Source organism: Stegostoma tigrinum, chromosome 38 (genome assembly GCF_030684315.1).
Source record: "Stegostoma tigrinum isolate sSteTig4 chromosome 38, sSteTig4.hap1, whole genome shotgun sequence".
In the NCBI taxonomy this organism is placed as follows: Eukaryota; Metazoa; Chordata; class Chondrichthyes; order Orectolobiformes; family Stegostomatidae; genus Stegostoma; species Stegostoma tigrinum.
In genome coordinates this window covers 328,109-352,810 of record NC_081391.1, presented here as the reverse complement: position 1 = coordinate 352,810, position 24,702 = coordinate 328,109, and the positions used below count along the sequence as shown (strand labels likewise).

At 42.8% G+C, this 24,702-nt stretch overlaps 1 protein-coding gene across 2 annotated transcripts in view; it reads left to right on the top strand.

The window, feature by feature from the left end:
- The window catches only part of LOC125447197 (NACHT, LRR and PYD domains-containing protein 3-like), a 110,613-nt gene extending 87,288 nt beyond the window's left edge, over positions 1–23,325 (top strand). For both annotated transcript variants that reach the window (XM_059640764.1, XM_059640762.1), the window contains 2 exons: positions 13,349–13,516; positions 18,378–23,325. In XM_059640764.1, the coding sequence (XP_059496747.1) occupies positions 13,349–13,516; positions 18,378–18,465 (256 nt within the window). In that variant the 3' untranslated portion in view covers positions 18,466–23,325. The remainder of the gene's footprint in view (positions 1–13,348; positions 13,517–18,377) is intronic.
- Positions 23,326–24,702: the final 1,377 nt, after the last annotated feature.

The following is a 24,702-nucleotide window of genomic DNA, read 5'->3' as shown; positions in this document are numbered from 1 at the left end:
GATATGTTTTATCTATACAAAATGCTGGTTTAACCTCAACTAGAGTATTAAATCCAGTTCTGGATAACACACTTTAGAAAGAGCATGAAGGTATTTGATTGAGCACTGAGAACAGTCTCACAAATTAGTCAAGAGATAATGGGAATGGACTGAAAAAGTTGAGAATTTTCAGCTTGGAGGGAAAAATAGTTGTTAGAGATGTTCAAAATCATGAAATTACTCCCAGTGATGGAAAGATTCAGAAGCAGAGGGTGTAGAGTTAATGCAGTTGACAAAAGAGGCAGTGACTATATGAAGAAAAGTTTTTTCATGCAGTGAGTTTTAGGATCATCATAGAACTAGTATCATCATAGAATCCCTACAGCGTGGAAACAGGCTCATCAGCACAACAAGTCCACACCAACCCTCAGAACATCCCACCCAGACCCAACCCTTTCGCCCACCTAATCTACACATCCCTGAATACTACAGGCAGTTTAACATGACCAATCACCTAGCATGCACATTTTTGCACTGTGGGAGGAAACTGGAGCACCCAAAGGAAATCCACACAGACACAAGGAAAATGTGGAAACTCCACACAGACAGTCACCCGAGGATAGAATCAAACCCGGGCCCTGATCCTGTGAGGCAGCAGTTCTAACCACTGAGCCGCCATGGAGGGCAGTGCCTCAGAATGTAGCATTCAAGAGGAAATTGGATTATTACAGGGCTACTGAGAGAAGGTGAAAGTGTAGGTCTAGGTAAATTGTTCCTTGAGAGAACCTGTACAGACATGATTGGCTGAATGGCCACTATTCAAAGAATTTGAAAAGAACTTCAGCAAGTAACTTACCTTTTTGGTAAATTGTACTTATATTCTATGAGAGTAAGGGCCCAATGCTGAATTCTGCCACAAACTATGGTCAGCACTGCCTTGTCTTCCTTCGGTAGCCCTAGCTGGGGTTTGTGATCTGCTACAGAGACAAATTCCCATCCTAAAAGTATTGATGGAACTTCCTCACACCAGAAAAATAAATTAATCTCAAACAGAATTACTCAACACGTCAATGTAATAACTACGCAATGCCTCCAATTTATAATTCCTTTCCTTGTTTTCAAATCTTTCAACAGACTTTTCCCTTCATATCTCTTTACTTTCAGTAGCCCAATGAGATTCCATCTTGAATTCTAGTCTTTTTGTGCACCATCCCGCACCCCAATTCTGATCATTTGTTGCTTCACACAGCACATTGAAATAACTGCATAGAAGTTGGTGTCATGTCACCAAGCCCCCGTTTATTTACTAGGGCACAGAACATTGGCTGTGGCCAGCCAGCTCAGAGTCAGCACTCTTGTGAAGAGATTCTAATCTCCTGGCTACATCAGTCAGCAAAGGCTTTCCTGACTGGCCTACGTTAACAATCAAGAACCTCATAATTAAAGAGGTCCATCTGAGGTTCCAGTTACTACATTCAGCATGCCCAAACACCCCTTCTTCCCCAAAGTCCAGGGATGTAGGGCTGTAGGTTCTCTTGCAAAGCTTTCACCCCAGGTCCAGTTCCTCCAACTTGGACTCAGATGCAGGTAGCATGTATCAGCCCGTGGCCTGCTGCTTGCACCTGGCACATCTGGAAAGAGTCTCTTTCTCTTCTTCTGGCAGCAATGGTACTGAGGTTGCATCCATTTCAGGCTTTTAGACTTCCTCGATACTATATGGAGGGGATGCATCTATGGTTTCTGCCAGGCCTTCGGGCCATTCTAAGGGGCCAGGTATATTTTGCAGTTGCCCTGTTTGCGAGGTATTGGCTTTCAGGTGATCATGTGTTTGTTCTGGACTGTATCACCCACCCAAACTTTGTAAGTCACAGGACCTGACCTCACTTCAACCTTGCAGGATCAAACAGGGCCATTGCTAAGGTTCTGGCAGCATACATCATCTGTTGAATTAAACTGACTGTCTTGCTTAGAGAAACCATTTAGCTGGCATTGGTGATCCTGCTGCCATTTCACCCCTCACCACAGTTTGGGAAATATCAGATTTAACCTGGTACGGAATCTTCTCCCCTTCAGCAACTCTATTGGAGCTTTCCCTGTTGTTGTGTGGAGGGTAGTTCTATAATCTAACAGGAGTGGGGCACTTTGTTCTCAAATGAGGCTACTTCTTGAAGTCTGCCTTCAACATTTAGACCACTCTTCCCGCTAGATCATTGGATGATAGATGGTATGGAGCTGTATTTATATGCCAAATGCCATTGGACTTGGGAAATTTTCAAATTTCCTGCTGGTAAATGACGTCCCATTGTCCATGGCCAATACTTCTGGGAATCCATGTATCAAAAGCGATGATCACAGCTTCTCAATCATCATTCCTGAATTTGCCAAACGAAATTTATGCACATCCAACCACTTTGAATAGGTGTCTACAATGACTAGGCACATTGAGCCCATGAAAGGACTGGCATAGTCAATATGCAACCAAGTCCAGGGTTTACCTGGCCCATCCCACGAATGTGGGGCTGGTAGCGATTTTTGTCCTTGTTGGAACTTTGAGCACTGCCCAACCAATGCAGCTATGTCAGTATCTAGCCCTGGGTACCTGACATAGCTTCTTGCTAGCATCTTCATCTTGGAAACCCCGGGATGACCCTGGTGGAGTTTGGCCAGTATCTGGTGGCGATTTTTCCTCTGGACAATCACCCTTACTCCCCATAGTAATATGCCCGCTATGGTGATCTGGCCTGGCTGGGTCCAAAAAATTTCAACCCCAGATGATTGGAAGGGTGTCCAGAAATTTAAAATCAAAATGGATTCTTCCAGGAACACCAGTGGAGTATCTGTCAGTGGGAGGCATCTGTGTTAGCCGCTTGGCTTCCTGGACAGTGTTCTAAATTGTACTTATATTCTATGAGAGTAAGGGCCCAATGCTGAATTCTGCCACAAACTATGGTCAGCACTGCCTTGTCTTCCTTCGGTAGCCCTAGCTGGGGTTTGTGATCTGCTACAGAGACAAATTCCCATCCTAAAAGTACTGATGGAACTTCCTCACACCAAAGATGACCGCCAAACCTTCCTACTCTATCTGGGCATACTTGCAATTGGCATCATCCAAACTCTGGGAAGATCACAGAATCCCTACAGTGTGGAAATAGGCCCTTCGGCTCAACAAGTCCACGCTGACACCCAGAACATTACCCTACACGCATTCCCCTATAATCCACTAATCTACATATCCCTGAACACTACAGGCAATTTAGCATGGCCAATCCATCTAATCTGCACGTTTTTGGACTGTGGGAGGAAACCGGAGTACCCAGACAAAACCCACGCAGACACAGGGAGAATGTGCAAACTCCACATAGACAGTAACCTAAGGGTGGAATCAAACCCGGGTCCCTGGCGCTGTGAGGCAGCAGTGTTAATCACTGAACCACTGTGCCGACCAAGTTTTTAAGTCAAAAAGTCACAGAGTTGTACAGCATGGAAACATACTCTTTGGTCTAACCAAATCTCCTAAATTAATCTCCCATTTGACAGCATTTGGCCCATATCCCTCTAAACGCTTCCTATTCACGTACCCATCCAGATGCCTTTTAAATGTTGTAATTGTACCAGCTCCCACTACTTCCTCTGGCAGCTCATTCCCTATATACACCACTGTCTGCATGAAAGTGTTGCCCCTTAGATCTCTTTCAAGTCTATCTCCTCTGATCTTAAACATATGCCCTCTAGTTTTGTACTCCCTTAACCTGGGAAAAAGACCTTGACTATTCATCCTATCCATGCCCCTCATGATTATGTAAACTTCCATAAAATCATCCCTCAGCCTCCAATGTTCCAGGGAAAATAACCCCAGCCTATTCAACCTCAGCCTAAGGCTGAAAAGCTCAAACCCTGGCAACATCCTTGTAAATCTGTTCTGAACCATTTCAAGTTTCAGAACATCATTCATAAAGCAGGAAGACCACAACTGAATGCAGTATTCCAAAACTGGCCTAACCAATGCCCTGTACACCTGCAGCATGACCTCCTAACTGCTACACTCAATGCACTGACCATTAAAGATAAATGTATCAAACACCTTTTTCACTACCCTGTCTACTTGTGACTCTTCCTCCAAAGAACTATGAACCTGCATCCCAAAGGACTTGTGGTTATCAACACTCCCCATGACCCTACTATTAGGTGTATAAGACACTGCCCTGATTTGCCTTACCAAAAGGCAACGCATATTTATTGAAATTAAGCTCCATGTGCCATTCCTGGCCCATTGTCCCATCTGATCAAACAGCAATTTACTCTGAGATGATTTTCTTCACTGTCCACTACACCACTGATTATAAGAGATAATGAGGTGTCAAGCTGGATGAACACAGCAGGCCAAGCAGCATCAGAGGAGCAGGAAGGCTGACGTTTCGGGCCTAGGCCCTTCTTCAGAAAATAAAAGATCTAGGCCTGAAACGTCAGCCTTCCTGCTCCTCTGATGCTGCTTGGCCAGCTATGTTCATCTTTCTCCAACATCTGCAGTTCCTACTATCTCTGGTACCACTGATTATGGTGTTATTTGCAAACTTATTAAGTGCAGACATGATCTACCGAATCAGCTCCTTCTGCACTGTAATAATTCTGCGATTCTGTGAAGTGTAACATTGTAGGCAAGATCAAAGTGAAAGGATAAATTAAAGTATTGTGAAGCTTGTCACTAAAAATAAAAGAAAACAAATCCAATTTGGCAATTGCAAGATGCTAATCCCTTTTGCACAGCAATGTATAATACAAGAAAGAGAAACAAACTGAAAGAGCCTTAGGGACAATTACGAGAGATAATGGCTGAAGATTAAGAGGATTCAATATATACCTTCAAGCAGGTTGACATCAAGTCTAAAGGAGAAAAATGTCTATTCTAGTGAAGGCAGCACAATGAGAGCACTGAATACTCTGACATTTGATATGATCATCACTGATTTCATCTTGGCTTCAACTCTACTCTCCTGCACCCTTCAACCTACAGTGCAGATAGCAGATAGCAGACATTTGGACCATTAAGTTTGCACCAATCCTCCAAACAGCATGACGTCCCAACCGTGTACTGTCTCCATAACCCTGCATTTAACCTACATATTGCTGGACATGACAGGATACTTTATCATGGCTAATCCATCAGACCTACTTATCTTTACACAGTGGGAGGAAATGGATCATGCGGATGAAACCCATAGAAAATGTGCACATTGACACAGTCAGAATTGAACACAAAATCCCTTGCTCTGTGAGGGAGCAGTGTTAATCATTGAGCTATTGTGTCACCCGAAACACACTACTAATTAAAAATTTGTCTGTCTCCTCCTTAGAGTTACTCAGTATCCAAACATTCATTACACATTGGGGGAGTGAATTCCATAGATTTACAACACTTGGAGATAAACCCACAGAGGAAGGTGATAGCCTAGAGGCATTATCGCTGGACTGTTGAATCAGAGACACAGATAATGTTCTGAAGACCCTCATTTAATTCCTTCCACAGTGGATGGTGGAATTTGATTTGAAATCAAAAATCTGGAGTTAACAGTCTATTGATGTCCACGAGTCCATTGCCAGTTTGTTGCAAAATCCCATTCGGTTCACTAATGCTCTTTAGAGAAGAAAACTGCCATCTTTACCTGAGATAACAAAGTGTGGAGCTGGATGAACACAGCAGGCCAAGCAGCATCTTAGGAGCACAAAAGCTGACATTTCCGGCCTAGACCCTTCATCAGAAAAAGGGGATAGGGAAAGGGTTCTGAAATAAATAAGAGTGGGGAAGATGGATCGAAGATGGATAGAGGACAAGATAGGTGGAGAGGGAAGGTCGTGCCTCACAAACCTTACTGAGTTCTTTGAGAAGGTGACCAAACAGGTAGATGGCAGTAAACCGGTTGATGTGGTGTATATGGATTTCAGCAAGGTGTTCGATAAGGATCCCCACAATAGACGATTGTACAAAATGCGGGGGAATGGAATTGTGGGAGATATAGCAGTTTGGATCGGAAATTGGCTTGCTGAAAGAAGACAGAGGGTGGTAGTTGATGGGAAATGTTCATCCTGGAACCAGTTACTAGTGGTGTACCACAAGGGTCGGTGTTGGGTCCACTGCTGTTTGTCATTTTTATAAATGACCTGGATGAAGGCGTAGAAGGATGGGTTAGTAAATTTGCAGACGACACTAAGATCAGTGGAGTTGTTGATAGTGACGAAGGATGCTGTAGGTTGCAGAGAGACATAGATAAGCTGCAGAGCTGGGCTGAGAGGTGGCAAATGGAGTTTAATGCAGACAAGTGTGAGGTGATTCAAGATAATAAAGTGTGAAGCCTGATGAACACAGCAGGCCAAGCAGCATCTCAGGAGCACAAAAGCTGACGTTTCGGGCCTAGACCCTTCATCAGAGAGGGGGATGGGGTGAGGGTTCTGGAATAAATAGGGAGAGAGGGGGAGGCAGACCGAAGATGGAAAGAAAAGAAGATAGGTGGAGAGGAGAGTATAGGTGGGGAGGTAGGGAGGGGATAGGTCAGTCCAGGGAAGACGGACAAATCAAAGAGGTGGGATGAGGTTAGTAGGTAGGAAATGGTGGTGCAGCTTGGGGTGGGATGAAGGGATGGGTGAGAGGAAGAACAGGTTAGGGAGGCAGAGACAGGCTGGTTTTGGGATGCAGTGAGTGGAGGGGAAGAGCTGGGCTGATTGTGTGATGCAGTGGGGGGAGGGGACAAACTGAGCTGGTTTTGGGATGCGGTGGGGAAGGGGAGATTTTGAAGCTGAAGAAGTTCACATTGGACCTCACCAGCTTCAAAATCTCCCCTTCCCCCACCGCATCCCAAAACCAGCCCAGCTCTTCCCCTCCCCCCACTGCATCCCAAAACCAGCCCAGCCTGTCTCTGCCTCCCTAACCTGTTCGTCCTCCCACCCATCCCTTCCTCCCACCCCAAGCCGCACCTCCATTTCCTACTTACTGACCTCATCCCACCTCCTTGACCTGTCCGTCCTCCCTGGACCGACCTATCCCCTCCCTACCTCCTCACCTATACTCTCCTCTCCACCTATCTTCTTTTCTCCATCTTTTGTCCGCCTCCTCCTTCTCCCTATTTATTCCAGAACCCTCACCCCATCCCCCTCTCTGATGAAGGGTCTAGGCCCGAAACGTCAGCTTTTGTGCTCCTGAGATGCTGCTTGGCCTGCTGTGTTCATCCAGCTTCACACTTTATTATCTTGGATTCTCCAGCATCTGCAGTTCCCATTATCTGTGAGGTGATGCACTTTGGTAGGAGTAACCAGAAGGCAAAGTACTGGGCTAATGGTAAGATTCTTAGTAGTGTAGATGAGCAGAGAGATCTCAGTGTCCATGTACACACATCCTTGAAAGTTGCCACCCAGGTTGACAGGGCTGTTAAGAAGCCATACAGTGTTTTAGCTTTTATTAATAGGGGGATCGAGTTCCGGAACCAAGAGGTTATAGTGAAGCTGTATAAAACTCTGGTGCGGCCGCACTTGGAGTATTATGTACAGTTCTGGTCACTGCATTATAAGAAGGATGTGAAAGCTTTGGAAAGGGTGCAGAGGAGATTTACTAGGATGTTGCCTGGTTGGAGGGAAGGTCTTACGAGGAAAGGCTGAGAGACTTGAGTTTGTTTTTGTTAGAGAGAAGAAGGTTGAGAGGTGACTTAATTGAAACATATAAAATAATCAGAGGGTTCAATAGGGTGGATAGAGAGAGCCTTTTTCCTCGGATGGTGACAGCGAGCACGAGGGGGCATAGCTTTAAATTGAGGGGTGAAAGATATAGGACAGATGTCAGAGGTAGTTTCTTTACTCAGAGAGTAGTAAGGGAATGGAACGCTTTGCCTGCAATGGTAGTAGATTCGCCAACTTTAGGTACATTTAAGTCATCATTGGATAAGCATATGGACGTACATGGAATAGTGTAGGTTAGATGGGCTTGAGATCGGTATGACAGGTCGGCACAACATTGAGGGCCGAAGGGCCTGTACTGTGCTGTAATGTTCTATGTTCTATGAGACAGGCAAGTTAAAGGGACGGGGATGGAGCCAGTAAAGGTGAGTATAGGTGGGGAGGTAGGTACGGGATAGGTCTGTCTGGGGAGGACGGACATGTCAAGGGGGCAGGATGAAGTTAGTAGGTAGGAAATGGAGGTGCGACTTGAGGTGGGAGGAGGGGACAGGTGAGAGGAAGAACAGGTTAGGGAGGTAGAGACAAGCTGGGGTGGTTTTGGGATGCAGTGGGGGGAGGGGAAATTTTGAAGCTTGTGAAATCCACATTGATACCATTGGGCTGCAGGGTTCCCAAGTGGAATATGAGTTGCTGTTCCTGCAACCTTCAGGTGGCATCGTTGTGGCACTGCAGGAGGCCCAGGATGGACATGTTGTCTAAGGAATGGGAGAGGGAGTTGAAATGGTTCGCGACTGGGAGGGTGCAGTTGTTTATTGCGAACTGAGCATAGGTGTCCTGCAAAGCGGTTCCCAAGCCTCCGCTTGGTTTCCCCGATGTAGAGGTAGCCATAATAGGTACAGCGGATGCAGTTTACCACATTGACATATGTGCAGGTGAACATCTGCTTGATGTCCTTACTAGTTCTGGCATTCATGTGACTCCATACTCACAGTATCGTATGCCACTTAATTGCCCTCTGGGGAACTAGGGATGGGTAATAAATGCTGGCCTTGCCAGTGATGTCTTTATCCTATGAATCAATTTAAAAAATTAAAAAGTTGAGGCACTGAATTATAGAGTCATAGGGTAATGTAGTAATACATCATAGAAACAGACCCTTCGGTCCAAACTGGTCCATGCTGACTTTGATGCCACTCAGTTAGTTCCAATTGCCCACATTTGGACCATATCCCTCTGATACCTTCCTATCCAAATGTTTTTTTCAATATTGCTGTTGCACCTGCCTCAACCACTTTCTCCGGCAGCCCATTCCAAATATCCATGACTCTCTGCTTGAAGAAGTTGCCCCTTAGGGCCCTTTTAAATCATTCCCCTCTTACCTTAAACCTATGCCATCTGGTTTTGGACTCCTGAAACCAGGGGAAAAGACCTTGGCTATTCATGCTATCCATGCTCCTCATGATTTTATAAATCTCAATAAGGTCACTCCTCAGCCTCTGATGCTTCAGGGAAAATAGCCCCAGCCTATTAGGCCTCTGCCTTGTGCTCAAAACACTCCAACCCTGGCAACATGCTTGTAAATCTTTTCTGAACTATTTAAAGTTTCAGAACATCCTTCATTTAGCAGGGAGACAAAAATTGAATGCAGTGTTCCAAATGTGACATAACCAATGTCCTGTACAGCCACAACATGACCTAATTCCTATATCTATGCACTGAACAATAAAAGCAAGCATATCAAATGCCTTCTTCACCATACTGTCTACCTGGGGCAGCATGGTGGCTCAGTGGTTAGCACTGTTGCCTTATAATACATTCAATTCCAATCTCAGGCAACTGTCTGTGTGGAGTTTGCACATTCCCCATGTCTGTGTGGGTTTCCTCCGGGTGCTTACATTTCTTCACACAGTCCAAAGTTGTATGGTTAGATAGATTGCCCATATTGTGTCCAGGGATATGTAGGTTGGCTACTAGCCATGGGAAATGCAGGGTTACAGGGATAGGGTAGGTGTTAAATCTGGGTGGGCTGCTCTTTGGAGAGTCAGTATGGACTTGTTGGGCCAAGTAGCCTGTTTCCACATGGTAGGGATTCTGTGATGATACCTGCAACTCCACCTTCAAGGAACTATGAACTTGCACTGCGAGGTCTCTTTGTTCAGCAACATTACCATTAAGTGTGTAAGTTATACCCTGATTTGCTTTCCCAAAATGCAGCACCTGACATTTATTTAAATTATATTCCATTTACCATTCCTTAGCCCATTGGCCCATCTAATTAAGGTCTCATTGAACTCTGAGGTACTCTTCTTCACTACCCACTCCACCAGTGATTTTGGTGTCATCTGCAAACTTACTAACCATACCTCCGATGTTCACTTCCAAATCATTTTTATAAATGATGAAAAGCAGTGAATCCAGCACCAATCCTTGTGGTACACCGCTAGTCACTGCCCTCCAGTCTGAAAGCCAACCGCCTTCCTGCTCCTCTGATGCTGCTTGGCCTGCTATGTTCAACCAGCTCTACACCTTGTTATCTCCACCACCACCATCAGTCTTCTACCTTCAAGCCAATTTCATATCCAAATGGCTAGTTCTCCCTATATTCCATGTGGTCTAACCTTGATAACTAGTCTACCCATGCGGAACATTGTCAAACACCTAACTGAAGTCCATATGGATCAATGTCCACTGTTCTGCTTTCATCAATCTCATTACTTCTACAAAAATTCCATCAAGTTCTTCCTTAAAGACACAAATAAGTACACACTCATCACAAAAAAAGACAGTCAAAAGACACAAAATTTGAAACAAATGTCATTGGTGGAAAAATATGGGCAGCTCAGCCAATCTTGAGGATTGTTGTCTGGCTTAACTCCAAAGCTCTCAGTGTCATTCTGATGCAATGTCACAGTCTCAATGCTCTAAAAGCAATATCATCTTGTAAAAAGTGCACTACTTGATTTTTCCAAGTTGCAAACTTCTTCTGATATTTTAGATATACAGCAGTGTCTAATATCCATTCCAGTTTATGGTCCCAAAGGGAAAATATGTATCCCTTGACACAGATTTTAAGATATATGAGTAGGAATAGATCATTTAGTCCATTGAGTCTGCTCTACCCCTCCTTGAGATCATAGCTGATATGATTCTCAATTCCATTTTCTTGCCTTTTTCCTATAACCTTTGATTGCTTTACTGATTAAAAATCGGTCTTAACCTGAATATACTTCCTGGCACAGCCCCTACAGTCCTTTGCAGTGAATAATTCCACAGATTCACAACTCTCTGAGACAAAAACAAATTACTCTTTATCTGTGTAAAAATCTAAAGAATTGTGAATGAGGGAAATCAGAAACAAAATTAGAAATGCTGGAAGAATTCAGCAGGTTTGACAGCATCTGTGGCAGCATCTGTAGAGAGAAAGCAGAGGTAACATTTCGGGTCCAATGATCCTTTTTCAGAATTGATTGTAGCTAGGTAAAAGTGGTGTGTCAGCTAGAGAAGGGACGGGACAGAGGAAAGGAATGAACAGCAGTTGGAGATGGAGCCCAGAGAGAGACAAAAATAGTTGGGCAAACAGAGGAATGGGTAAATGTCTGCCTTGGAGAATCAATAGTCACTAATGGGGACTATAAGTGGCTGAGAATGGGTGCTTGTGAAAGCAACCCATGTGATGGTTTGTGGGGAATTCAGTTGAAGACATGGGAGAAGGTGCTCAGACCCTAAAATTATTGAACTCAATACTGAGTCCAATAATTTGCAGGGCTCCAAAGTAGAAGATGCAGTGTTGCTCTGAACTTCACTCGAGCACTGTAGCAAACCTGAGATAGAGATGTTGGCCAGAGACATCATGGTAAGTTGAAATGGCAGGCAACCTGAAACACTGGGTCATTTTTGTCGAAAGAATGTCGGTGTTCTGCAAAACAGTTACACAATTAATGCTTCATCTCTCCTGTTTAGAGAGGACCACATTGTGAGCAGCAAATATAATAGACTAGATTGAGTTACATGCAGATTAATTGCTGCTTCAGCTGGAAGGTATGCCTGGGCCTTGGATGGAGAGGAGGAAGGAAGTAAACAGGCAGATGTTACACCTTCTGTGATTACATGGGAATGTGTTCTTCACAGGAAGCAGGGTTTGAGAATGGTAATTGTGGTAACTGTAGAGTTGATGTGGTTATAGTAGACATTGGTGGTGAGCATATCCCCAGAAATGAAAGAAGAGATGTCAAGGAAAGGAAGAGAGGAGTCAGAGATGGATGAGATGAAAATGAGAACAGGGTTGAAACTGGAAGCAAAGTTGATGATTTTTTTTTCCAATTCTGGACTTTGTACGTGTGTCTGAACTGGATCTCTCTAAATCAACCCTGTCAATTTCTCTAAGAATCTTGTATGTGACAATAAGGTTGCCTTGCACTGCTTTAAATTCCAATGAGTACAGGTCCAACCTAATCAGCATCTCCTCACAGGATAATCTTTCTGTACCAGAATCAATCTAGATAACTAATTGTGAACTGACTCCAAATCTTCCTTTATCTTCCAGGAAACATTGTTCACACTGATTTTAGGGAAAGTATTTAACTGTAATATCCTTTCTATGCAATTGGAAATTGAAGAATAATGAACTGCAAAACTTAGAATTAGAGGTTACTATTTATTATTCTGGCATTGTTATGAATAATTTTGTTGTTTGTTGCTTTGTGTAGTCTCCCTCAATCTCTCTGTTATGTCATTGCCTCTACACTTTTATTTCTATTTTTCACCTTGAAAAATTTAAATGTAACATTTCTTATATTCTTCATTCAATTGTAACCAGCACATATTTTCTCTTTTGGTCTTCATGTTTCCTTTTGTCCCTCTTTCTTTATTTGTCTCCCTCCTATCTCCATCAATAGAGCTGTGTACATTTGCTTATCTCAATTGAATAAAGACAAAATACTGTAGATGTTGGAAATATTAAACAAACATAGAGAGTGCTGGAAAAACTCGGCAAGTTGGCCACATTTGTGGAGAGAGAAACAGAATTAATGTTTAGAGTCTGCTACAATTCTTCTTCAGTTCTGAAGAAGAGTCATACAGAGCTTGAAGCATTAACTTTTTATTTCTATTTCCTTCCTATGTCATTTTCTCCATTCACCACCATTTCTCTTTTTCCATGATTCATCATCTGATGCTCCATCTCTATATCTCTCTTATTACTTTTCTCGGTCTCTATTTTTCTTTTTGTCCTTTGTGTTATATATCTTCCTTTACCAGTCTATCGGCATTTGTCACAAACCCGCTGTCTTTATACACACTCCTATCCATCTCATTCTGTCTTTTTATGTCAGTCTGCCTCATTCACTCTCTCATTTCTGTCTCCCTCTTTGCTGCACCTTTTTTCTTTCTCTGCATCTATTCTTTGTTTCAATGGTGGTATGTGTTTCTCTGAATCTTTCCCCTTCCCATCTCTTTATCTTTACTATCTCATTCTGCTTATTCTGTTTTTTTGTCTATGAACCTTTGTCCTTTCTTTCACTCTGTCTGCCCTCCCCCCACCATTCCTTTATTTGTTCTCTGTCTGTCATCCACACTTTCTGACATTGTGCTTTTTCCCTTTTGCTTCCTTAGTCCCCTCTCCCCATTCTTCCTGACACTCTTGGTCTCCGTCAATTTTTGTCACCATTCCTTTGAATCTGCCTCATTGCCTCACTTTTCTTTTGTTAAATAGCCTGAAGAGGAATTATCTGACAGATGAGTGTTGTGGGGATCTTATTTCTGCTCTTTGTGTGAAGAATACCCTGAAATTCCTGGACCTTTCATTTAATGGATTTACAGATATCTCCTTGGAGCTCTTCCAGCATCTTGTACAAAAATGTGCTGATTTGGAAGAGATTGTGTAAGAGCTTTAATTATTTTCTGAATTGCCTATCATTTACCATCCAGATTGTGTCAAAAACATTCTGTCATGAAAACTGTCTTTATGAATGAGTATGAGCTAGAAAGAGAAAAATAAAGAGAAAGAGGTGTCAAAGGAAAGAAAACATTAGGGATTATCTACCACCCCAAACAGTAGTGGAGATGTAAAACAAGACATTAAACAACAAATCTGAAATGCATACAATAAGGTTATATCTGTTATCATGGATAAATTTAATTTACATGTCAATTAGGTCTTACGAGGAAAGGCTGAGGGACTTGAGGCTGTTTTCGTTAGAGAGAAGAAGGTTGAGAGGTGACTTAATTGAGACATGTAAAATAATCAGAGGGTTAGATAGTGTGGATAGGGAGAGCCTTTTTCCGAGGTCAGTGACGGTGAGCATGAGGGGGCATAGCTTTAAATTGAGGGGTGAAAGATATAGGACAGATGTCAGAGGTAGTTTCTTTACTCAGAGAGTAGTAAGGGAATGGAACGCTTTGCCTGCAACGGTAGTAGATTAGCCAACTTTAGGTACATTTAAGTCGTCATTGGATAAGCATATGGACGTACATGGAATAGTGTAGGTCAGATGGGCTTGAGATCGGTATGACAGGTCGGCACAACTTCGAGGGCCGAAGGGCCTGTACTATGCTGTAAAGTTCTATGTTAAGAAAAGATTAATTAACAATCTTATTGTGCAGGGTCCTTTGGAGAAGAGTAACCATAATATATAAAATTCTTAATTAAGATGGAGCATGAGGTAATTGAATGCAAAACTAGTCTCCTGAATATAAATTAAGGGAGCTATGAGGCTATGAGACCTAGATTAGCAAGGATGATTTGATGAATCTTACTGTATTAGTTTTAATAGGAATTGTGTGTAATTTCAGCACAATAGCTATACCTTCAATGAACTTATTAAAAAAAACATAAGTAACCGTAACAAGTCAGCAGAGGTAGGCAGCTGAAGGCAATTCTGATAAACGAATGAGAGTTGGTTGCCCTGACTTTTCCAAACATTTCAAAAAGGTAGTTGGTGCTGGCGACTTAGACAAATATGGTCTTGTTACAGAATGATGAGTCAGAAATAGAGAAGCCAGTGGAATAATCTTCAATTTTATGACGACTTTGGGAATTGTGGGGCTTAATTTTCAGCATGTTACTTTCAGTGATGTGTGAGAACAAAGAAAGAGTGATGCAAATATTCACAGTGAGAGAGACATGATGCGGTTTCAGTGAAGGAGATGGAGAAAAATACTCTTGGTACGTTCTCACCAAGGCTGTATATAATTGCTGCAAGCCATTTTTGCCCTTGTACTCAGATCCTCTTGCAATAAAGGCTGACATTACATATTTTCTGAATTGCTTGCTGAATCTGGAAAATAGCTTTCAGTGGCTTATGAAGAAAGGATCTCATTTGATCATCAACGTATGCCAATCTCTTATTGAAAATGTTCTTTTTCTTGCTAAACTGGATAATTTCATAATTTTCCACATTAACTTCCATCGTCATAATCATAGAGATATACAGCACAGAAACAGATCCTTTTACCTCACCTGTCAATCTATACTAAATTAATCTAATGCCATTTTCAGCATTTGACCAATATCCATCTGAACCCTTCCCATTGATATACCCATCCAGATGGCTTTTAAATGTTGTAATTATACCAGCCTTCACCACTTCCTCTGACAGCTCATTCCATACACACAGTGCCCTCTGTGTGAAAAAGTTGCCCCTTAGATCCCTTTTAAGTCTTTTCCCTTTCACCTTAAACCTATATCTTCTAGTTTTGGACACCCTCACTCTGGGGAAAAGACCTTATCTACTTACCCTATGCATGTCCCTTGTGATTTTATAAACCTCCATAAGGTCACCCATCAGCCTCCAATGCTCCAGGGAAAATAAGCCTGGTCTATTCAGCCTCTCCCTATAACTCAAACCCTCCAAATCTGGCAACATGCTTGTAAATCTTTTTTAACCTTTTCAATTTTCACAAATATCCTTCTGAGAGTAGGGAGACAACAATTACACGCATTACTCCAATAGTGGTCTAAGCAATGTCCTGTACAGCTGCAACATGACCTCCCAATTCCTATACTGTATTCACTGACCAATAAAGGCAAGCATACTAAATGCCTTCTTCGCTATCCTATCTACCTGTGACCCCACTTTCAAGAAACTATGAACCTGCACTCCAAGGTCTCTTTGTTCATCAACACGCCCCAGGACCTTACCGTTAAGTGAATAAGTCCTGTTCCGATTTGCCTTTCCAAAATGCAGCATCTCATTCTTCATCCCACTAGCGCCATCACCCCCAACACTTTTCCCTGCAACCGCAGGAGGTGCTACATCTGCCCCTACACCTAACCCCTCACCTCCATCCCCGGCCCCAAGCAAACCTTCCACATTAAACAGGTGGTCACCTGCACATCCACTGATGTAATATATTGTATCCGCTGTTCCTAATGTGGCCTCCTCGACATCAGAGAAACCAAGCAGTGGCTTGGAGACTGCTTTGTGGAGCACCCACTCTTGATTCACGACAAACAACAACAACTCCCAGCTGCAAACCACTTCAACTCCCCCTCCTACTCCTGGGCCTCATCCAGTGCCACAACGATGCCATCTGAAGACTGTAGGAACAACATCTAATATTCCACTTGGGAACCCTGCAGCTCAACGGTCTCAATGTGGACTTTACAAATTTCAAAATCTCCTCACCCCCGACCTCATCCCAAGACCAGACCCTCTCATCTGCACCTCCTTCACCTGTCCATCTTTTCTCCCATTTATCCGCTCCTCCCACCCCCACTTCCTACCTACTAGCCTCATCCTGGCCTCCTTGACCTGTCCATCTTCCCTCCCACCTACTTGCCTTTCCCTTCTCACTGTCCAACCCCTATCCCTACTTATACTCACCTGGCTTCATTCCTTCCTCCTTGACCTGTCTGTCTTCTCTCCACCTATCTGCTCCTCTAATCGCCATCCACCATCGCCTTCTCCTCTGCCTGTTTATTTCAGAGCCCCCTTCCCCTCCCCCATTCCTACTTCCTTTGGTAATGAATTCCACAGGCTCATCACTGTTTAGGTGAAGAAATGTCTCCTCATCTCTGTCCAAAATAGTCTAACCCTAACCTTAGAATGGGACCCCTGGTTCTGGACACAGCCACCATCAGGGCCATCCTCCCTGCATCAAACCAAGTCTACTTCCTGGATAAGTCAGCATCTGACAGACTGATTCCATTGACCCCTTGATTTCATACTGTCCCCCTCACCTGACTTTGACTATCCCAACCCTCCCGTTCCTTTGCACCCACTGACTCCTCCCTTACCCAACCCCGCTCCACTTTCACTCTGCCCTTCCGCCTTTCCACCCTACTGCCCGACCTAATTGGCACCATCATCGAGTATCACATACTACGTAACACCTTCTACCCACCAGTTATCATCTTTTCACCCATCACACTGCCACCTTCCAATTTCCATCCAACTCAACTTGGTCTGAATGTTCTGAGAGCAGATAATCAGGAAATTAGCACAGCAAATTTGGACTGGGAAGGGGGCAGACATGTAGGATTCCAGTCGGGTCCAGAAGGGGTTGGGTCTTTGGGGGATATAGGAGTTACCTTCAGGTCATGCCAAACCAAGGGGTTTGGATCAGGAAACTGAGTCTGGGGGCTTGGGAATGACTCAGTTTTGAATCAGGCCATGCCCTTGATGAAGGATAAAGCAGATGCAGCTGAGTTATTAGATCTGTATGGGAGTCTAGGGGCATTGTTCAGGGCTGAGGGTGGGGAATCAGGGAGAAAAGTTCTGTTGGCTGTTAGGGAGTTTATCTGTGATTTTCTGGAATAAAGTCAGGTCCACAGAGTACATGGACCTTGGTTTATATGGGAGTCATTTCAATGGAGGTAGGTGGGGACTGTGTCTAGGAACTCAGATCCGGTCAAGGACTTTGTTGGGGAGTAGTGAATGTACTATAGCCAAGTTTGCAGATGATATACAATAGGGGAGAAGGCAAATGGCAAGGATGACACAAAGATTATGCAGAGTGATATAGCCAGGTTAAGTAAGTGGGCAGAAACTTGGCAGATGGAGAGTAATATGGGAAAAAAATGTAAGGTTATGCACTTTGGCAGGAAGAATAGAGGAGCTGCATATCTTTAAAATTGAGAAAGACTATGGAAAGCCCTTTGCATTATTTGCAAAATGCTAGCATCCACATTGAGCAGGTAAGAGGGAAGTCAAGTGGAATGTCGGTCTTTATTTCAAAGAAAGTGGATTGTAAAATTATGAGTGGCTACTCAGACCACAGGTTAAATACTGTGAACAGTTTAGATCCCCTTATAGAAGCAAAGCATTGGTGGAAGTTCACACTGTAGTGAGTATAACAAGGGCAGCCAGCTGAACATCATAGAATGAGTTCCCTGATTGGGGCGGTTAATTTGGTCTAATCAGGGAGCCCTGGCTGACAGGTAAAAATGGTGTAAAAATTAGGTTGATCTGGTATGGATTGGTTGTATGGAAGACAGGTTGAGTAGATTGGGCCTGTACTCATTCAAATTTAGAAGAAAGATAGGCAAAGGAGTATGAAGATGAGGAGAAATTCTTCTATAAGTGAGTTGTGAATCCGTGGAATTCTTTACCACATAGTTTTGTCAAGGTGAGGTCATCAAAGCTAAGACAGACAGACTTCTAATCATAAAGGGATTCTCATCTGATCCTACTATTCTTTTCAACTTAAATTTTTTTGTTAACTGTATTCCAAGTTATTTAATCTATACGATTATACACAGCCCTGTTAAACAACTGTGCTTTTTTTCCCACTTTTTACAGATTGCAAGCAAATTGTTTTAGCCTCCAAGGGTGCAATAAATTGGCGAAACTGATGAATTCTAGACAGAAGTTACAAGTCGTGTTGTAATGGAGAACAATCTGCTTCAAAATATAAGATTTGATGTTGACAAAGACTAATTTTCATTGACAATACTGGAGCATGAATGATTTAACCAGTGCTTTTGAAATTGCAAATCACTCTGCACAGAGGAATCACACAGAAAACTAAGTTTCACCTTGACAACAGTGTTCCCACAGCAGTCATACATGGGACAGTAAATTACACAGTATGTCATGCAAGGATATTATAGGTCTGTAAATGCTAAATCTTATGTGACTGTACACCATCTGTTCCTCTGATACATCAGACTGCTCAGGGTCAGGGTGGGAGATCATGTAATTATTCAGCAAAGTGGGAGTGGGATATTCATTGTCCAAATTGTTTTATAAGGGTGCAAAGATCTGAAAGGCATATGCTGAGCAATGTATTAAGCACCACTTCTGTATTTAAGATTGGAAAATTACCTCCAACGTTTTCAGTGCCTCAACAATTTCTGTTCTGATAATGTCACATGCATTTGGGAAGTGAGAAAGCAGATTGAAATCTTCAAGGAAAAGGGTCTAACATTGTGATTTCACTCATCATCTCATTGTCAAAGTCATGGTAACATCATACCAATGTAAACTTGTACCTAGTTGCTATGATACAATAGATACGTCTTGTTCAAGACAAGAGGCTCTTCATGTTAGACTGCCAGATGTTTCACCCCACCACACCAGAATAATATGTCCCCTGCCATGAAGCCAATTTTGTATCCAATTGACAAGCTCATCCTGAATCCCATGTGATTTAACTTTACTAATTAATCAACCACACAGAACCTTCTCAAAGGCTTTAATGAAGTAAACAATGTCGACTATTCTGCTCTCATCAATTTTCTTGATTACCTCTTCAAAAACCTGAATCAAGTTTGTGAGACATGATTTCCATTCCTGACTATCACTAATAATTCCTTGCCTCTCCAAATGCATATGTAAATCCTATCCTTCAGAATTACAACAATTTAGCCATCACCAAAATCAGGCTCACAGGTTTGTAGTTCTCAGGCTTGTGCTTACATCTCTCCTTAAACTAAGGTACAACATTAGTCAATCTCTAGTCATAGAACATAGAACCTAGAACACAGAACACAACAGTGCAGTACAGGCCCTTCAGCCCTCGATGTTGTGCCGACCTGTGAAACCAAACTGAAGCCCATTGAAACTACACTATTCCGTTATTATCCATATGTTTATCCAATGACCATTTAAATGCCCTTCAAGTTGGCGAGTCTACTACTGTTGCAGGCAGGGCATTCCACGACTTTACTACTCTGAGTAAAGAACCTCCCTCTGACGTCCTATATCTATCACCCCTCAATTTAAAGCTATGTCTGCTCGTGCTAGTCATCTCCATCCAAGGAAAAAGGCTCTCACTGTCCCCCCTACCTAATCCTCTGATCGTCTTGTATGTCTCTATTAGGGTCACCTCTTAACATTCTTCTCTCTAACGAAAACAGCCTCAAGTCCCTCAGCCTTTCCTCATAAGACCTTCCCTCCATACCAGGCAACATCCTGATAAATCTGCACCCTTTCCAATGCTTCCACATCCTTCCTATAATGCGGTAACCAGAACTGTACGCAATACTCCAAGTGCGGCCGCACAGTTTTGTACAGCTGCAACATGATTTCATGGCTCTGAAACACAATCCGTCTACCAATAAAACCTAACACACTGTACGTCTTCTTAACAACCCCATCAACCTGGGTGGCAACTTTCAGGGATCTATGTGTATGGACACCAAGATCTCTCTGCTCATCCACGCTACCAAGAATCTTACCATTAACCCAGTAGTCTGTATTCCTGTTACTCCTTCCAAAGTGAATCACCTCATACTTTTCCACATTAAACTCAATTTGCCGCTTCTCAGCCCATCTCTGCAGCTTATCTATGTCCTTCTGTAACCTGCAACATCCTTCTGCATTATCCACAACTCTACCAGCTTTAGTGTCATCTGCAAATTTACTAACCCAGCCTTCCACGCCCTCATCCAGGTCATTTATAAAAATGACAAACAGCAGTGGCCCCAAAACACATCCTTGCGGTACACCAGTAGTAACTGAACTCCAGGATGAACATTTTCCACCAACCACCACCCTCTGTCTTCTTCCAACTAGCCAATTTTTGATCAAAACCGCTAAATCACCCTCAATCCCACAACTCCGTACTTTATGCAATAGCCTACCGTGGGGAACCTTAACAAACGCTTTACTGAAATCCATATACACCACATCAACTGCTTTACCCTCATCTACCTATTTTGTCACCTTCTCAAAGAACTCAATAAGGTTTGTGAGGCACGACCTATCCTTCAAAAAACCGTATCAGAGATAATGGGAACTGCAGATGCTGGAGAATCCGAGATAACAAAGTGTGGAGCTGGATGAACACAGCAGTTCAAGCAGTGCTCCTAAGATGATACTTGGTCTGCTATGTTCATCCAGCTCTACACTTTGTCTTCACAAAACGATGTTGACTATCCCTCATCAAATTATTCATTTCTTCGATGATTATAAATCCTATCTCTTATAATCCTTTCCAACACTGTACCCACAACCGAAGTAAGGCTCACTGGTCTATAATTACCAGCATTGTCCTTCCTCCCCTTCTTGAACAAGGGGACAACATTTGCTATCCTCCAGTCTTCTGGCACTATTCCTGAAGATAATGACGACATAAAGATCAAAAACAAAGCCTCTGCAACCTCCTCCCTAGCTTCCCAGAGAATCCTAGGATACATCCCATCCGGCCCAGGGGACTTATCTATTTTCACACCTTCCAGAATTGCTAACACCTCCTCCTTGTGAACCTCAATCCCGTCTAGTCTAATAGCCTGTATCTCAGTTTTCTCCTCAACAACATTGTCTTTTTCCTGTGTGAACACTGATGAAAAATATTCATTTAGCGCCGAGTCTTTTGACACCTCATCTATATTATAGATGATACAAATATGTCCGCAAGGAGCCCCACAATTACAGCCTTAACTTCCCACAAAGTCCGAAGATACACTATTTCACGTCCTGGAGATTTGTCCGCCTTTAAATTTTCTCAGACCTCTACTACTTCCTCTTCTGTAATGTGAACTGTTTTCAAAACATCAATATTTATTTCCCTCAGTTCTCTAGCCTCTATTTCTTTCTCCACAGTAAAATCTTTCACAAAATATCAATTTAAGAATCTCTCCCAACTCCAAAGGTTCAACACAAAGATGACCTTGTTGATCTTTAAGGGGTCTTATTCTCTCTCCAGTTGCCCCCCTCTCAATGTTCTTGAAGAATCTCTTTGGATTATCCTTAACCTTATTTGCCATACGCTCTCAGTCTTCCTGATCTCCCTTGTAAGAATTCCCGTTACACTCTTTATATTGTTCAGAGATTTATTTGAACCCATTTGTTTAATACTACTATATGATTCATTTTAATTCCTGACTAGCACCTCAATATCTTTATTCATCGATTGTTCTCTGATCCTACCAGCCTTATCTTTCACTCTAACAGCAGCATAATGACTCTGAATTCTCATTATCAAACTTTTGAAGACGTCCCACTGATCAGACATTCCTTCACCTGCAAACTATCTACTCCAATCAATTTTTGAAAGTTTTGTCTCACTTTGCCTCACTCCAATTAAAATTTTTATTTTTTTAATTAAAGGCTTTTGTTTTTCCGTAAAACTATTTTAAAACAAATAAAATTATGATCACTAGACCCAAAGTGTTCCCATACTGTCACTTCAGTCATTTTCCCCATCTTATTACTCAAGAGAAGGCCAAGTTTTTCTCCTTCTTTGATATAATATTTACATATTTACATACCTTTGAATCTTGACTGGGCAAGAAGATAGTGGCAGTAAATCTACCAGGTGGATCTTACACCATGAGGAGGAGTCACTTTACAATACGGTGGCAAGCAGTGTAGACTGCATTTACCTGCAGCATGTAAAAGGCTAGAAGCCATCAAGATCTGAAGATCCTTCAGATGCAGCTTTAAGAAGGTTATTCACACAGACAGCAGCTAGCAGAGCTGAACATTTGAAAACTCACAGAATCTCATGGTATGATTGAACAAGGCACAATCTACTGTTTATGGTTTAAAAAATTCCCAATTGCTCCGCCTCCACCACATCTGCTACCAAAATGTGGTATTCCAGTCCCAGACACCCCAGCTGTCCTTGTTTTTCATGGACTGCAATTTCTCCTCCTCAGTGGTCAAAAATGCTCTTGACCGCATCTCTTACATTTCCTGCACCTCTGCCCTCACACCCCCTCCCCGCAATAAAAACAAAGACAGAATTCCCCTTGTCCTCATGTATGACCCCAGTAACCTCCAGATTCAATGCACCATTCTCCGCCACCTGCAATCTGACCCCACTACCAAGGATATATTTCCCTCCCTACCTTTAAGGGACTGCTCTGTCTGCGACTGTCTCATCCACTCCACACTCCCTACTAGCCCCATCAGCCCCGGCACCTTTCTCTGCAATTGCAGGAGGTGCTACACCTCCACCTTCACCTCCATCCCAGGCTCAAAAAAACCTTCCCCCTCACATCCATCCCAGGCCCTAAAGAATCCTTCTACGTTAAGAAGATGTGAGGCATGGAGCAAAGCATTACTGTTGTTGGACTGGGGCTTGGCGCGGGTGGTCAGACCACATGCTGAGCAGCTGCCATTTGAAACTCTTTACCGGACTTTAACTATGTTGTAATTATCACATTTATAACATATTTTTCAGACACTTCAGTAATGCTAATACTTTTCCTTTTATTCTTCTTTGCACCCAAAATTTGTACCTCAGTACTTGTACCTAAATGGTGCCTTTTGAGGCAGCCATTGTAAAAACTTTTGTAAAACCTGTACTTCTTTACTTGAGTACACATGACAATAAAGGATATTCTATTCTAGAAACAGGCCCTTTGGTCCACATTTCTGTAATCAACAAAGACCAACCTCTGCAAATCCTATTTACCTGCACTTGCTCAATAGTCTACTGTGCCCATTTTTTTAAAGTGCTCATTCAGATGCTTCAAAATGTTGTGAGAGTATCTGCCTCCACTGTCTTATGAGGCAGCATGTTCCATGTTTCTACAGTCTTCTTGGCGAAAATAATGTTTCCTCACATCCCACCAAAGCACTTAGTCCTCACCATTAACTTATGCCATCTGGTCTTAGACACGTCTGCCACAGAGAAAAGATTCTCACAACCTACCCTATTTATGCTTGTCATAGAAGATAGAACAATACAGCACAGGAGCAGACCCTTCAGCCACGAACTTGTGCTGAACATGACACCAAATTTAACTCATCCATTCTGCATGCCTTGGTCCACATTCCTTGCATATTCTTGTGCTTATCTCAAAGTCTCTTCAATTCTCCTGTCATATCTGCCTCCACAATCACCCCTGGCAGCACCTTCCAGACTCCTACCACTCTCTGTGTAAGAATCTTGCCTGTTACAGTCCTTTGAACTGACCGGCTCTCACCTTAAATGCATGAATTAGACACTTCAACTCAGGGAAAAAGAGTCTGACTGTCAACCCTATCTGTGCATCTCATAATTTTATAGACTTCTGATAAGAATCCCCTCAGCCTCTGATGCTCCAGAGAAAACAAACTGAGTTTTCTAGTGATAATGGGAACTGCAGATGCTGTAGAATCCAAGATAACAAAGTGTGGAGCTGGATGAACACAGCAGGCCAAGCAGCATCTCAGGAGTACAAAAGCTGACGTTTCAGGCCTAGACCCTTCATCTGATGAATCAGCTTTTGTACTCCTGAGATGCTGCTTGGCCTGCTGTGTTCATCCAGCTTCACACTTTGTTATCTTGAGATTTTCTAGTTTCTCCTTATAGTTCACACGCTCTAATCCAGGCAGCATCCTGGTAAACATCTTTGGCACTCTTTCTACATCCTTCCTGGAATGTGGCAACCAGAATTGAATGCAATACTCTAAAAGTTGCAGTGAAGTCTTCTCAAACTGCAATTTGACACTCTGGCTCTTATACTCAATTCCCAAACCAAGAAATCAAGCATGCCATTTGCCTTCTTTACCACCCTATCGACTTGCTTGGTCACTTTCAGGGAGATACGGACTTGAAGCCCAAGATCCCTTTGTATATTAATGTTGTTCAGGCCATTAGCTATAATACCTTTCCTTAACATTTAATCTTTCAAAGCGCAGCATCTTGCACTTACCTGGATTAAACTCTGCCAATTCTCAGTCCATACTT